General features: G+C 47.2%; 1 protein-coding gene across 3 annotated transcripts in view; it reads right to left on the reverse strand.

The window, feature by feature from the left end:
• Nucleotides 1–9,496: 9,496 nt before the first annotated feature.
• The window catches only part of HIVEP3 (HIVEP zinc finger 3), a 315,453-nt gene continuing 308,175 nt past the window's right edge, over nucleotides 9,497–16,774 (reverse strand). For all 3 annotated transcript variants that reach the window (XM_087760919.1, XM_087760921.1, XM_087760920.1), the window contains one exon: nucleotides 9,497–15,462. In XM_087760919.1, the coding sequence (XP_087617045.1) occupies nucleotides 14,569–15,462 (894 nt within the window). In that variant the 3' untranslated portion in view covers nucleotides 9,497–14,568. The remainder of the gene's footprint in view (nucleotides 15,463–16,774) is intronic.

Raw genomic sequence — 16,774 nt, forward strand, 5'->3', positions numbered from 1 at the left:
ACCAGACTCGCGGCATGTGCCATGTGCACGAGCGTGGGCTGAGCCTGGTCCTCTCCAGGCTGTGCTCTTTTTCTCCATGTGGACATAATGCCAGCAGCTCAGCCCTGCACACCCCTCCATGCCAATGCAGATCATCAGTGCTTCTCCCCTTCTGCAGAGGGGGTGCAGAGCTCTGTGCAGAGGGGGCTGTGATTGAAGCTTCTGTTTGCTTCTGGAGCCCCAAGCGTGGGCCCCTTGATGTGCCCCAGGACCAGTGATGGCTTGCACTGCTACCTAGCTTAGCCCAGCCCCGTGGCCTGAAGCCCAGACAGGTCCCTGCCTGCCCACCTCTAAAATCAAGGTCTGTCTGCAATTTTTGCTGGCTGCAATTATCAGCAACCCAAAATGGGAAACGCAGCCCCTTTTCATTGTGTGCTGCAGTCAGGAAAACCAAGCAGCATTTTTGCCTTGGATGCTCTCAGAGCTGTCTTTTGGGAATAGCTCATGGGCCAGGAATGTGACTCTTCGGAACACAAGATAGGATCACTGCTATTTTCCCACTTAAAACCAGAGGAAAATAGATCAAATGTTAATTAGCAGCAGGGGAACCTGCTGCAGGTTTATTAGGATTTTCCCCTTCTGCAGAATTAATGGACAGGCTACAAAACACCGTAATACTTTCAACACTGCACATTTGCAAAGAGCACGGCCAGTGCCCGAAGGATGAATAAGTCGGGGTGGGGGAAGGATGGTGTACGCACAGAAAAGGAGGATGTGTTTGCCAAAAGAGATGATGAATCCCAGGCAGCATCCCTTGTTCTGCCAGTGGCTAACAGTAAGATGCTAGCACCATCACATCTCTGGCTTGGTTCTTTATCTGTAAAATGACCTAACCTCTGAGCTAGTTTAGGCTGTAATAAAAAGGCTACCGGCTAGTGCGAGCTCTCACTGGTATCACAGCAACAGCGGGAACATTTCAGAGCAAGCTCAGTTTAGCCGCAGCCTCTGGGGTTCTGGGGAACAGCTCTTTAATGTCTGCAAATGTGCTTTGAAAAGCAGGGATGAGAAATGTGGAAGGGGAAGAACGGCGGTTATTACGAACACAGCGGATTGTGGTTCAAGCATATCTGAATGCAACAGCTCAGAGAAATCATGCCTGGAGTAGCTCAGTGAGACAGCTCAGCTCAGATTTCTCCCGACTGATATAGCTGAGAAATATCCAAGCAGACCCAGTGAGCTGCATGACCTAAAGGATGCTTCAGGTGGGATGAAGCCAGCAAAAAAGCGAATGGGCAATTCTTGATGATCCAGCAGTGCAGAAGCTGTCAGTGCAATGCAAGGGCAGAAAGACCTCTTATTTATCCTGCTTGCTGGGCAGATGGAGGTTAAGAACTGTAATGTGCTTTGGGCTCCCTCCTTCATACCCAGAGCTGTCTGCATGTCCCTGGAAGGATCCTGGAAACTTCTGTCCTTGATCGTCCCCCAAGAAAAAGTCCTCTAGACCTCTATAAGTAACCCTCTGGGACTTATGCCTCAGCCTTGCTGGAAGGCAGAGTGGGTTTTGTGGCCATAATTTTAACCCACAGGAAGAAACTGGGCTAGGACAAGGTCATTGCTCCCTTGTGCACATCCCTGGAAGGGAAGGCAGAGAGAGAGGAGACCCCCAAAATGAGCCACACTGCCCAGAGGGGATGGGCTTTGCCATCCTCAGGTGGCCTTTGGCTCGATCCAGGGGAGCAGCCCGTCTTCCCTGTGCCGTCAGCCACACTTAACACCTCTCCAGCCTGTGTGATACAAATCCACAGGAGAGGATCCAGCACTGCCATTCTCCCATTTCAGCAGCTGCTGGCACATTTTGGAAATGGAGGCTGTCTGACGATGCACAGTACTCCAGATCTCTTTCTTGCCAATGGCATAAAGGGCTTAAAATGTTATAATGGGACCTCTGGTGTCCACCAAAGCAGTTCATAGGAGAGACTATAGGTTTTCACAGTTTCTTCTCCTTCCTGAAGCAGTACCCCGGGTTATTGCACTTATTAAATTAGAAACTGTAAAGCAACTGGGTAAATAATAAATTGCTAGAAGGAAACAAAAAAAAATGCCACCCATTTCAGTTATTAGTCCAGATGAGTGAATTAGGTGTTGAAACAGCAGCTTTGAAGTTCGACTCATTAAATCACACACCAATTCAGCACTTATTAGGTCTCCAGTCAGATATATAAAAGCACCAGGAAGATAGGTTTGCTGTTAGCAATAGCCATTACTTTTTCTGCTGCGAGCAGCCTGCAAGTCTCACGCTGTTTGCTGGATTATGAGAGAAGAATTTAAAGCACCATCTCCTGGTGCCTCATGAGAGTTTGGGAATTGTGGAGCTTGTTTCTGAAGAAGGAGTTCAGAAAGTGGGTGATAACTACACAAACAGTCACGAAGAGTCAGGAAGGTATAGAAAATGAGCTGGGAGGAGACTTTCTGGTCTATCTGTCTGTCCCAGAGGAGAATCAACCTGTAGACAGTACGGTGTTTACCTCAAGAAGTTGGGCTCTTCCACTCAGCAATGTGGACTCACACTTTGGAGGCTTCCCCCATGCCTTGGTCCATCCATCCACATCTCCACCCTGGATGTCTTCTTCCTTGTGCATCTCCTATGTACCTTCCCCATAACTCATAACTCGCCTCCTGCCAGCTGGCACTGTCTGAGTGATGGGCCAGCATCCGGGATGCTCACGTGCCATCATTGCTCAGCCACCAGCTGGGCGATACATGCCCCAGACCAGAAGGCATTGATATAGAGCTTGTCAAAAAATACGAAAAGACCTTCCTTGAGCACAATACTTCCCTTAAAACACTGCCTGATTTTTATCTAGCCTGACTCATTTAATAAATTTGCATCCTAATGGGTTACAGAGATCTTAAAATTGGAGATCTCCTCTGCTGCTTAATGTTTAGACATGGCACTGTTGGCACTATGTATCAAAAAGTCCTAAGTGAAGTCTTCGAAGTTATGAGGTTAAAAGAATAATATATTTTGCATTCTTCATATTTGTCTTATGTTACGAAATATAAGGTCATGATTTCCAGCTTTTTTCACAGCCACACTATTTAGAAATCTATTTTTAAAGTGAAAATTTGGATTCTCAGTTAATAACCTGATTCCAGGAGCAAAGAGCTGTAAGCGCAATACGTTGCAGGACTGAACAATCCAGAGCTAGCAATGGCACATGTGTGCCTGGGAATTCCCAGTGCTCACACATTTATAGGACCAAAGGTTTAACCAAATGTTCGGACCACAAACCCAACCCTCTCTCTGGGAGTTTAGTATTTCATCTCCTAACCCAAATATTTCATCTGGAATGTTGCACTTCTTTAGGCCTAAAGCAACTGGGCATATCTGTGGCCTAAACTGCCTTTCAACTTGCAGCTAAAATGGGGAAAAAACTTCTGAGATAAATAATACATAGAATACGCTCCCACCCACAGCTGCCTCTTGCTGAAACCATGTCCTTTCTGTAGTTGATCTGTAATTTGAGGAAGAATAAAGCTGACTCATCTCACAGGCTTTTTCTGAGGTTTAACATGTCTGCTGGTTACCTGATTAAAGGTGTGACATAAGGGCAAGTTACTTCTGTCCTTTCAACGCCGCGGCTTGGAGAGGGCAGAGGATGTGGTTGACCCACAGACCCCCAAGCTCCTGAGCACGGGGGTGCAGGAGAAATGTCGGGCTGGTCTTGCCTTCTCCGTACCTTCTGAGCACCTGAAAGGCCTTAACCCATTCCTCACACATTAATGTACACACTTAGAATCATACGATAATTCGGGTTGGAAAGGAGTTGAGAGCAGGTCAGTGAGGAGATCAGACCAGGTTACTCTGGGCTTTATCTAGTCTGGTCTTGAAAACTTTTCTTATGCTCCCTTTAGAAAAGTCAGGGCGACATTCCTAAGGGATGTGACCAGGTCTCACAGGAAGGCAGTGACAGAGTCATGAATTTTGTGTGAGTGTTAATCCCTCTTGGCAAGCACACAGGGGCCACAGTTCCAAGTTTTCCTCCATAACCCAGAGGATACGGTTGTTTGCATCTTTCTAATGATGAAAGCCAAGGTTTTCACTTAATCATCTGGGTCCAGGAGCTGTGGTTTTACAAAGAAGTGCACGTTATGAGACACTTGATTAAAATGAAAAGCACAAGCTGACACTGTGGACTTAACCCGACAGCTTCCTGCATCTCTTGATTTTATGCCAACCCCCTCTTGGGCAGGAGAGGTTGTGAAGGGGCACTGGTGACTTCAGCAGGACACAAAGTTTGTTATTAGGTGATTTTTTTATTTGTCTTGCTAACGGTCCAAGAAATGTCTGTAAGGAGAATGAAGTCATGCTTTGCCTGCCAGTGCTCCCCGCAAGTGATCTGCTGCAATAATCAGCAGTCTGTTATAGTGGGCACGATTTTCCCAGTTTTTGCCCACTGCACAGGTCCCACCAGCCACATGCACGATGCCGGCAGGGTTTAGGCTGCCAGCATGCAGCATTGCAGGCATGCCCAGACCCTTCTTGTGCACAGTGGTGTCACAAGCCATGGGAGCAGGCACAAAGCCCAGCCCCTCCTGATGCCCCGCAATGGCTGCATCGCTGGGGGTGTCCTCCATCCCTGCACCGTGCATGCTAACCCCATGCCTCTGCCTGACCCCTTGCTGGCTAAGACCTTCTCCACTGCCATCCCTTTTCCTTCCCTCCCTCCCCTGTTCCGCTCTGCACACAGCAGTCTCCTCCCGTTGTCATAACAACAAGCATCAGCCCGTGGCGGCCATGCCAGCCCTTCCAGCAAAAACACCTCCTCATGGGAGAAAGCACCGGCTCCTGGCTCCAAACCATCTGGCTGCAGTGGGGAGCAGGCTGAGCTCCCCCAAGCAGAGGGATGGGGGGAGCTGCCTCGCTGACCCACACATTTTTGCCTCGGGCCGTGTTCCCCAGCATTTGGTGCTGGACACACGGGCACACATAACGAGCTGTCCCCTGGCCGATCTCTGCAGCATAGCCTCATCTCACGGGTTGGCTTGCTGCCACCACCCCGCTCCCTCTGCGCTTGCCCACATCCTTCCCTCTGTCTGTCCGAGCCATAGCAAAGGGATGTGGGGCAGATGTAGAAAGGGCCATGTCCCTGCCCAGCACCCCATGGCGAGGCAGCATGTACATCTGCAGTGCACACCCACAACCTGCCCCAGCAATCCCTCCTCCACATTGGCTCGCCGGAGTCCTGATATCCCTGGAGCTGGGTCCCCTGACCCTCTCAGCCCTCGGGTCTCCTCCTCCTCCCTGTATGACACAACCCCAATATGTAGCACCCTGAGGCATGGGCAGGATCAAACAAGACCAGCTCAGTGCAGATTAAGGAGTCCCATAGGCTCCCTGTGGCTTAGGACATGCTTCTCTGAGGGTGACCAGGACCACAGGCACAGCCAGAGCTGCTCCTGAAGGCCCTGGGGGCGCTGGATATCCATCCTGTGTTCCAGAAAAATCCATCAAGTCCAAGGCCTCAAAGGCATTTCTCCTTCTGGAAGACTGTGGATTAAAGGATTAAATGGATTAAAGACAATGAATTAGAGCCACTCAAGACCAGCCTGTTCAGAGCAAGGGGATGCTGCTACACTCAGAGCTACACTCAGAGCACCAAGATAAAGCAACAAAGATCTGAGGTTTACCTACTCTATATTCATTCCTCACAAACTTGCATGAGCTCCATTCAACCCAGACCCTCTATGCCAGGACCAAAGACCAACACCCTCCTTAGTGGCTCTCAGCCTCTCTTTCCCCGTTCTTTTCCAGCAAGCTCTGCCAGCTCCACCCCTCAGGGGAGCATGCATGGCCCTTTGCACTGATGCTAACGTGGAAAAGCAAAACCAGAAACAAACCAAAAACTTGCTGGCAGGGCTGGATCTTGGTGCGGACAGTTGCTCATGCCCACCTCCACCCTGTCTCGGCTTCAGTCCTGCTGCATCTCCCTGGAGGCATTACTTCATCCCCATCCCCAGTCCTTTCTCCTCTGTTATTCCTCCCATGTCAGCAGCTCCCTTTGGTGAAGCTCTGTGCAAGACTGTGGAGTGACTGAAAGCAGGTAAACTGATTTTTTTTTTTTAAAACCATCCTGCTCACTCTCTATACAAGCTCATCAGCTCTTCCTAGTAGTGATGCTGAGCCACATCTTTCAACACAGTGCAACTAAAACCCACCCCTCAGCTGGCTCCTTCTTCAGCAAAGAGCCCTATGAAAGGTCAAGGAGTGAAGATTTCTGAAGGTGCTTTTATGCCTGTGATGAACGCAAAGGCCTGGTTATAACAGGAATTCATCTTTCCAGGTTCTCAAGTCAAGCTCCCCAGCCGCTGGAAGGCTGAACCTGGGGAGAAGGAAAGACCATTTTACCAGGAGACTTGAGTATTTCAAAAGAACAGCAGAAATTTCAGCTTCCCAGAGAGAGGCATTGGTTTGAGCTTCCTACAGCGTTGTCACAACCTTTCCTCCTTCACACGGCAATCGGTAACTGCATTTCCCAGGGGTAAACAGTCTCTAACATCAGCCAAAGGATTCTTAATATTTGGATACTACGTTTGGCTTCCCAGGAGAGGAAATGTCTGGTCTCTGTGTCTAGAAAACGAAGACTCTTTAGGGGGAAGGAATTTCTTGGGACACCTGATTAATTGGAGCCACTCTGGAGATTCGTGTAAACCAAATTGGTTGCAGGTTTGGGAGATTAGCGGGGTTTAGCTGCAGCATTCTCCAGACAGCTCTGGCTGCCTTTAAAGCGTCTCTGTTTTTAAGCATTGGAGAAATTTTTGTTTTTTAGAGGAAAAATCATTCCTCCATTCAGTGGCTAAAGCACACACTGGAGGGGCTGGCAGCATATCTGGAACAAACGTCACCATCCCACGGCCTCCAGCCAATCCTCCTTGCCTTCAACCACCATAAAGGAAAATACAAGGTGTTATTAGGGTAGTAAAGGACCCAATCTTCCCCAAGCCCTGACTCTCACACATCTCCCTAGGCCCTCAGAGGCTCTTCGGATGCACGGACTGAAATGCTGGATCCACTTCTACTGCACCTAGCAGACTCTCGGAGCAGCGATAACAGCAAGAGTAGGAATCCCCTGGAGCAGAGGGATGCAGAGCACAGCACCCACCACCCAAAGCTTTCTAAGCCTTTACAACATGGGAGAACCCCTGGGGAGATGTCACCCAGTGCTGTGCATCTTTAGGCCTCACCGTTGCATATGCTTTAACCACTGGAGTTTTCTCAGTGGTTTAGCCTTACGAGGAGGCCACGATTGCTGTCTGCAGTTGGGGAAACTGAGGCATGGAGCAGGGACCTGCTCCCCAAGCTGAGTGCTGGGGACTGGTACACTCTTTCCTCCCAAGTGAGTGATGAATAAATGAAAGAACAGTACTTGCTGCAAAGCCGGACAGCTCTGGGAGAGGAGGAAGGTAGAGATTCACAACCCTTCCACCAACAGCTCTCTCTCCTCTTCATGCAGAAATGTGGCTTTTGACTAAATGGAGACCAGATGAGCTTCCCCACCCCTTCCCTCACCTCTCTCATCCAGCACAGCCACCGTGCTCAGAAACCAGGGCCAGAGGTGCCAGCTATTCAGGCTATGGGCTCTGATGGGAGTACCGGGACCAGCTGGTTCTGCTGGCTGATGCAGCCCCAGCTTCATGGTCACGGATAGAAATCAGATAGAGATTTCCTTCCGTGACCTATTTTGCAAAGCCTCCCTCCACCAGCCCCCCTGCTTTAGTCTCTGAACTTGTCTGCAAATGTCCATCAAAGGCTGTTCAGACCGCTGGAGGCGATGGGGTGAGGATGAGCAGGTGGGAAGTTGCCCAGAAGGGTTTACTGAGGCATAAAGGGAACGGATGGGCTGAAGGCAGCCTGCTTCAGTGCAAGAACAATTAGCAGGGGGAAATTACAGGCTTTCCTTTTTTTTTGTATTTTTTTTTCCTCCTAATGGCCATGCTCATTTCAGGAGCAGCGCTGGCGGCGGACCAGCCTCACGCAGGCCTGGCTCCTGAGATGTGTTGCTTGCTGCACTGAGGCTTGCATTAGCTGGAGAGCATGATCGGAAAGGTGGAGGTTTGCAGGGGTGCTGGGGTGCAGCAAGCCCCCGAGCTGCTCCCTGCAGGCTGGGTGAACAGGCAAAAGAGGATAAGGAGGGGAGCAGACTCCCTCCCTGCTCCAAAATACCCTCTTTTGGGTTGCTTTCCACTGTCCAGCCCTGCAGCAGGGATGCCACAGGCAGCAGGGCAGCCAGCACCCTGGCACGCTGGCGGGGCAGAGGAGGGAGCATAGCTGGGGCTTGCAAAGCCTCTCCTAATCTCCCTGGCTACGAGCTGGGGTTGGAGCGCAGCCTCTCTGGATCAGGCCCTCGATGTGTTTAACTTGGCAAGGAGGCATTGGGGAGAAACGCCCAGACGTGCCCTGGAGGGGGAAGGACGGTCTGGAGGGATGTGACAAGGAGGGAGTGAGGAAAGCAGCCCTCTGGGCTTACTGGCAGGGCACGCTGCTTGCCCCAGCAGCAGAAAGCCTGGCAAGATCCCCATAGCATATGCGGGCACCACGGGGTGCTGCGCACCATCCCAGGTTTTGGGGAATCCAGCAAGGAAGGGCACCTCTTAAAAAATCAAACCCAGTGATGCTTCCTGCAGATGGTCTCTGATCAGTGCACTGAATTCAGTCCGGCCTCTGCAGAGCCCCATCGGAGCATCCACCACGTTGCTCTGTTTCACTACCTCTGCACTGCAAGGAGGAAATACTGAAAAAAACCCACATTCGTGGCATTTCTGTTACGGCAACACTTCACGCGCAGCTGGGGTGTTTCAGCAGTGATTGCTTGGGAGGGGTGGCTGCAGCTTAACCCTGGTTTATCCGAATTTGCCTCCATCATTTTACAACCCAGGTCCCTGACTGTGCTAAATAACATGAAAATTAAAGACTGCCAGTCATGCAAGTAGTAATATGTTGGGACTTTAAAATTTATTCCAACATGCTATTTTTTTTAAAAATACGCTCAGACTGAGCAGACAATCTGAGCTGTAGTAAAGGCAATATTATACTTGTAAAAACTTCTCATTCACAGTACAGATGTCATTTACAATAAGGGTCACAAACATCAAATACTGAGTATTTTTTTCTTCTTTTTGTTTTTTTTTGTTTTGTTTTGGTTTTTTTGTGTGTTTTTTTTTTTTTTTTACATCAGACTGTGCTTTTACCTGCATTTTTTTGCACTGATATAACCATACAGACATTGCAAGATGCAAGTGTAGAAACTGGAGTTAAAATAAAATTACAGGCAAAACTACCAAATTACATTGTATGCTGTACATATTTACAGTACCTTTTTTGGAATGTATTGCCATTTTAAGAACATATAGAAACTTTCTACAGACTATTCCACTTACAGAATACATACACCTTTTAGAAAAAAAGGCAAATATTTATCTTACATGAGACCATGTATATTAAATTTGCGTACACATTATTATTATTATTATTATTATTATTATTTTTTACATTACATTTACTAAAGTGATCGTAAGTGCCATCATATCTCAGTAATGAAAACAGATTGGTTTTATGCCATCAGGACTGATTTTTTTTAAATTTTTTTTTTTATTTTTTGTAAATAATTTACAATATGGTTTTATTTGTAAATACTGTGCAATAGATGGAAATATTAATTAAAAAAAAGAAAAAGAAAAGCACATGATGAAACCAAGTCAGCAAATGAAAAACAATTGCAAGAACAGCAGAAAAGGGCTAGATCAAATTGTCCAGGATTTTGCATGAAAATTGGAATAATTTTAATGACTTCTGCATGACCAATTATATTGCTTGTTCAGGTGCTGTTTCTGTGGATTTAAAACAAAAACCAGGTAAAAGTGAAAGCTGGCTTAAAGGAAAACCAGCTCTTGCAGATTTTTTTTGGTGGAAGTGAAAGAAAAACGATGGGGCCAGTTGCGCCTGGCATCGCTCCAACGGAGCTGATGGCCAACGACTGGAAGGGTGCATGGATGCGTTACTCCGACTGACTGCAGGCAGGCATCGCCCGGCTCCGCCTGCAGGCATCTCCTGCCGCGTCCAGCTCCAGGACTCGGCAAGCGAGCGGGCAGTGGGACCGACGGAGCGCTTGCAGCAAACCCCGGTGGCTGCGACAGGGCTCGAGCAAGCGCAGGGTTGGGGTCCGGCGGGTGGCTTTTATCCGCGAGCCCGAGCACTGGCCGAGGAGTGTAACTTTATAGACACCAGGGCTGAAAATGTCACCCCGTAGGAGCAGGTGATGAAATACATTTCCCAGTCATAAGCTGTAAAGTCACAGCTACTTCATCATTACTTTTAAGAGTTTCCTGCTGCAGTTCCTGGGTATCCAGCCAACAACCTGTGAGTAATTAGAGCTGACAGAGATCTGCTTCAAGGCACGGGGTCGTTTTGGGGAGCCAGCTGCCCCCCTCTCCTCCTCCCATGGTTTGCTCAGTCCTGCAAGACACCAAGCTCTGTAACCTTGATAAAAGAAGCTAAATTCATGCTTAAGCACAAAGAAGTTACCGAAACTCCAGAAATGCTTAAGCTTAAGCCAAGGTACAAGTGCTTTATTAGCTCTGGATATAAGGCTTGGTACTCAACAAGACTGCTTCAAGGAGTTATTTAAGAGCATGGGCCAAGTCCTCCGTGCAGAATGATTTCTCGGATGCCAGAGCATCCATTTGCCATTGACTACCTGCATTCATGGGAGCTACACAAACAGCTTACCAGGGAAGGAAACGTCAAAGTAGGGTTTTAACGAGCTACATAACAAAGAGTAGCCAGTCTCTGGAGGCTACGTGCCTTCATGGACTATAAATTTAAGAACCTCTGCCATAAGAAAAGCAGGAGATTTTATTTCTACCTGCTGATGAAAAGGAAGGGCTAGGCTTTGGTTTTTAATTTGCCTATTTGCATTATTAATACATTCTCTTGCACATTTGCTAACTGCTCTGCAAAGCACCTGTACAGACACAAACGTAGCCACCCCTGCAGCCCTTGTGGAAGGTAAATTAGAATTTATCACCCTTATTTTGCAGACAGAACAGACACCCAGAGTGATATTAAAAGCTGTGACCTGCAAACAGCTTTCACCAAGTGTGACACAGAGAAGCCAATGGGTGCTCCTGATAGGAAAGGCAGCCACCAGTGATGGCTGGAGCTTCAGCCCTGCTGTAAATAATGCGCAACTCTATGAAAATCGGTGGAGCTGCACCACTGTGCTCCTTGGCTGAGTATGAGGCAGAGGGGAGACACGATTTGCACAAGGTCACACCATGATTTCACAGCAGGGCTGGGGCAGCCCCTCGGGGACGCCTGCCCTGCCTGCAGACGGAGATGCTGGTGCCGGCGCGGAGGAGGACACCCTTCCCGCGGAGCTCTGAGCTGTCAGTGTGAGAATTAGCCCTTAAAGATATTTTTTTTTTTTGTGATCCTTTTTGCCTATCCAATAGGCCATATTGTGCCTATTAGGTATAGCATGAAGCACCATTTCACCCCAGCCAGAGCCTCCCCCACCGTGCCCACAGCCGCTCTGCTGAGGAGCCGAACCGTGTTGAGACTCGGCACAGCCTTGGGGTTTTTTTGCCCGTCTCCTGAGTTTTCAGCGGTCCCCGCATGTGCCTGCGCCGTGGCTGCCAGGTGGCGGGTATGGGATGCGAGCAGGGCATGAACCCCGGGAGCACCTCACTGCTGCATGGCCCTTTCCCAAACTCCTCTCCCTGCTTCTTTTTGGCCACGGGCGAGGGCATCCAGATGGTCGCACACACCACTGCCCCACGCAGCGCCGGCTGCCAGCCCGGATGCTCTGCAGCTGAGATGCAGAAAGCTTCAACTCATCTTGAATTGCTGGAAAAGCTTTAAATAATAATAATAATAATAATAATAATAATAATAATAATAATAATAATAATAATAATAATAATAATAATAATAATAAACCACAACAACAAAAGCAAGAAACTAAGGTAATGAGTTCTGGGTTTTGTTGGGTTTTCCTTTTTTTCCTCTGTCCAGAAATGACAGAGGAAGAAAAAAAAAACCCATGCAAAGTATCAATAAGTCAAGGATTAAAATACAGTTATGGAAAGAAGCCGAGCAAATTTGATCTAGCCCAAAGCTCATGTCAAATGCACCTAACAAAACCAGGATGCTGAGTGCACAACTGCTGCATTCTTTTTCTTTATGTACAATTTCAACATATATATATATATATATATATTTTAAAAAATCAAATACAAAAAGCTACCTTGGAATAATGTTAAGAGTGTGACAAGGGCAAGAGGGGAAAAAGTGGCAGAAGCCAGGAAAATCAAAATTGTCACTAGATTTGGTGGATGGTTTCCAGGGATGCTCACACCAGCCCTGGCTGAGCAGTCCACTCCAACTCATCTTGATATTAAGCACACGCTTAAAGCCTGAGTGGGATTTAAGCTGGTGCTTAAGAGTTTCACTGAATGGAATTGCTACACTGAACTGAACTCCCAGCCCCTGCTCCTGCCATGGGATCTGGACGGGTTTGAAAGCAGGACCAGCATCCAGGCTTGGGGCCAAAGAGGGGAAGATGGGAAAAAGGGAAACTTGCTAAAAGTGCTAATTAAAGTATAAATGGGTTCTGGACATTGTTTTGGTCAGTGTCACAGCCTTAATGTTATTTCCATGATATCTTCTTTTGTACTTAACTCCCTTTACAAGAAAAGCAAAAAAAAAAAAAAATCACAGAAGATTTTTAAAAAATTTATATTATTTGCCCGTGAAACGGGAACAGTTCATAGCTCATCAAGTCTGGCAAGGAAATATGTTCTCATTCAGGGTTTTATTTGATTTCTTTTAATTTTTTTAAATTTTTTAATTTTTTTTAAAAAGTGTATTACGTACCCGATAAACTGGAACAGCTCTGAAAGAAGAAAGAACTGGTCCACTGGTTAAATATTTATATCTTTTTTTTTTTTGTTGTTAAAATAAAAAAAAAAAGAGGTTTGTACAGATTCCATAGACCAGAAAACCCTCTGAAGTAGTAAAGAGCCTGCTGTCTGCTAGGGCAAACATGTATCGAACATTTGTATTTTAAAAAGTGTGTTAACGTGACAGAGAGGAATGGCTCCATCGGGTCTCTCTGTATTTGGTATCATATCTATTGGCAGTAGAGGCCATTGCTCCGCTACGGATGGTCATAGTTAAAAATTTGCTCTGGAAAAAGTTACTGTGTATGCATAACAAGCTGATTGCAAACATTAACCACTCAGCATCATAACTTTTTTCTTCCAAAACACCAAAAAAGGGCCCATCTGCACAATAAGGACTACATTTGCGACATTCCGCTTAAATAAATAAATAAAATTATAATAAGACACAGAGTCACTCGTGAGTTACAGAGCCGCAGGCGTGCAAACGAGCAGAGCACAAACTACTCCTGCACCCCTAGGGCTCAATGAAGCCAAACCAGCCAAGACCGAGCGGGGATGGGATGGAGGGAGCTTGTCCGCAACTAAAAAATTACGGAGGAAAAATGGTTGCAAGGCTGAGTTTACTTCCACTTTTAAACCAAGGGAGGGTGTTTACAGAGGGCTTTCAAACCCCAGAAAAGAGGGGCTCTCAGGCACAGGCATGACTTTGCCAGGGCGATGCGGGGGGCATCACGGAGCGGCTGTGCGCGTGGGGAGCAGGCGCGGGATGGAAGGATTAAAGCAAGCAGGAGGCCGGCTCGTCCAGCGAGAGACACCATTCCTGGCACTGGGTCTACATTCGATACATTCCTATGTTCTTGCAGTTAAATCTTTGAAGAAGAACCTTTTTTTTGTCCCTTTTTAGAAAAGTGCTTTCATGGGTTCTGCAGGAGGGAGGGATGCTCAAGTTAATTTTCTCTTTTGAGTGACAATTTCTCTCACTGCGAACGAACCTCCCCCTACTCAAGGAAGTGCTAGTTTCATTTACAAGTTCAGGGTAAACACGTTTTTCAAATGTAAAGCAGTCTCAACTGTTTAAAGCACAACCATAGGCAATCAGAGGGATGCAAGAAAAAAAAAAACAAGCACTTTGCGAGACTTAAATAAAGCATGTAATAAATACGAATCATAAACTTCTGTACACAGGAGCAAGGGTTTGGGGTTCTTTTTAATCATTTAATCAATATAAAAAAGTTTTTCTGCTTTGTTTTTGTTTTCAGTGCATCTTCTTCCTCTTAAAATGCTTAACCCTTTCCTTTCTGCATCTCTCAGGCCCATAATAACGCACACCTAAATGGCAAAAAAGACAAGGTCTAACAAACCCCTTTCCAAAAAACTCTAAAAAAATATTCACAGCCTCAAACATTTTTGTACATTTCAAGCAACAAAAGGTATAGAAAAAGGCACAAGTAACTGCATACATGTGGAGATAATACCAGACTGGGACAAAGAAAACCAGGAATCTTCCATGGGTTTGGTCATTCACTAGAGTGCTTCTTATAGCGATGATTATACTAAAGGAAATAGTGTTGAAAATGTCTGTTGATTTTACATAGGAAGCCTAAAGGTGGAACAGATGGTGGAGGCTTAAGTACTTCCCGTGTTTTCATCCACCTTGTTTTGAGTTTGACCTAAATCTGCGTGCTCTAGGTGTGGACTGCTCTTCCTGGAGGTTCCCCCTTGGCGACTGGGCTCTCCGGAGAGGTTTCTCCTCCGGCCGGAGAACGGCTGGGCGTGCGAATGGCTCAATGAGGGCTCTGAGAGGCAGCCGGTGCTGCTGCTTCGGTCCAACGGCTGGGAGGGGAGATCTGAGATGAAAGTGCAGGATGATTCAAAAGAAGTGCTCGAGCTGCCAGATTGCTTCTTGCCCGTTTTTTTCAAGGGTTCTTCCCCGCTTGTCGAAGGCTTTGGAGAGTGCTTGTCAGTTGTGCTGGGGCTGGCTGGGGATGCCGAGCAGCCTGCCTGCTCCGCGTAGCTAGACTCAGCGAACATTTTTACCCTGTATTCCTCCTGGTCTGTCTTTTGCTGAAGCTCACTAGTCCTCATTTTCTCTTCTAAGTAACCACTGCTCGTAAGCTCTGTGGACAGTGTGTATTTAGAAACCTTTGCAACCGGGGAGACGGATGCTGACGACGGCTCCCGTGGGACCTGGGGTTCCTCGTCCCTCTCGGAAGCCCGGCTGAACTCTGCGAAGCCGCTGCCACCAGAGGCAAAGTATCCTGCTTGCAGGGACACAACTGAACTGGGCACCAAGCTGGGATGGGTGCTTGGCCTCGCCTGGACCATCTGGATGCCCCCAATGGGAATCATAGGATACGGGGTCCTCGTGAGCTGCTGCGAATGCAACGGGAGATGGCTGAAGACATTCTCCTCCCCTCGGCTGGGAGCGTGGACATGTATTTCATGAGGTGCCTGCAAGGGTCTGGAGCAGATGGGCTGCGTGACGCCAGGTGAGCATGTTGGGCTTCGTGGTTCTATCTTCTGCACCGGAGAGGGAAAAGAAACAGCTGAATCAGTGCAACGTACAAGTTACATCATTAATGCTCACTATAAGGACTGATTTTGTTAACATTTTATTCTAATCTGAGGGAGATCAATCAACCGAGGAAGATTTGGACCCCCAGACCTTTAAGGTAAGGAGCAATACAACCTGGAGCATTTGCCTCTGGGTACAAAAATGCTCATGGTCTGTTGGGGCACAGATCCAGGGCTTTGGTTCAGGCTTGGATCATTATAAAATCATAGAATGGTTTCAGTTGGAAGGAACCTTTAAAGGTCACCCTGCAATGAGCAGGGACATCTTCAACTAGATCAGGTTGCTCAAAGCCCTGTCCAACCCAACCTTGAATGTTGCCAGGGATGGGGCATCTACAGCCTCTCTGGGCAACCTGTTCCAGTGTTTCACCACCCTCATCATAAAAAATTTCTTCTTTATATTTAATCTGAATCTACCCTTTTTTAGTTTAAAACCATTACCCCTTGTCCTATTATCAGAGTTGCCTCTGAAACCCTGGCAGAGGATGCCAGGGTTTCCTGCCATATGAGCCACTTTGGATCCCTTTCAGTACATGGGGTTTCTGAGAGCCCAGAATAATGTTATTTATTTTTACTGTACTTTCTTAAAGCAGGATTACATCCTTACAGCTGCTAATTGCAAGGATGTTTTGGACCGAGTGAGAGATAGCATTAACTCTCATCTGACACAAAGCACACCCATCAGTGTGGACCCCACCACCACCCTCATGGTGTGGTCCGCAGAAATCAAGGGTTAAGACCCTACCATTTTACCTTTTCCTCTTTCTCTCTCGGTGCTTCACATAGTTTCCTAATGTACATCATGGAGAGATATGAGGCTAAACAGAAATGGATTAATTAGTGATGAGGTTATAACTAAACCCCTAAACAGGACTCCCAAGAAGAGGAAGCAACAGAAACTGAAATCAATTTTCCATTAAGATGGGGTTAGCTATAAAATTTGAGGATTCACTGGAGGGCATATTTCTTTGTAGGATTATGGAGAATTGCCTGACCCTGTGAGCTGGATCTCTATGAAGTGGCGACAGAGGAAAGCAGCAAAAGAGAGCAGAAGAGAGAGAAAGCAAGAGCCACTGAAGATAGTGTATACTTGGTCAGCAGTTAGAGGCCCAAACACTTGTTAAATCTCACTTATCCACATGAAGCCTTGGCAGAATCACTATTGGGATGCTGGGAAACCCCCAAACAAATCATCTCAATGGTGCAACAGCCACCAGAAGAAGAGACTACCTACTGCAAGAGCCAGTGGGAAGAGACA

Source organism: Nipponia nippon, unplaced genomic scaffold (assembly GCF_047370975.1).
Source record: "Nipponia nippon isolate SJK-2023a ecotype South Korea unplaced genomic scaffold, ASM4737097v1 scaffold_23, whole genome shotgun sequence".
Taxonomy (NCBI): Eukaryota; Metazoa; Chordata; class Aves; order Pelecaniformes; family Threskiornithidae; genus Nipponia; species Nipponia nippon.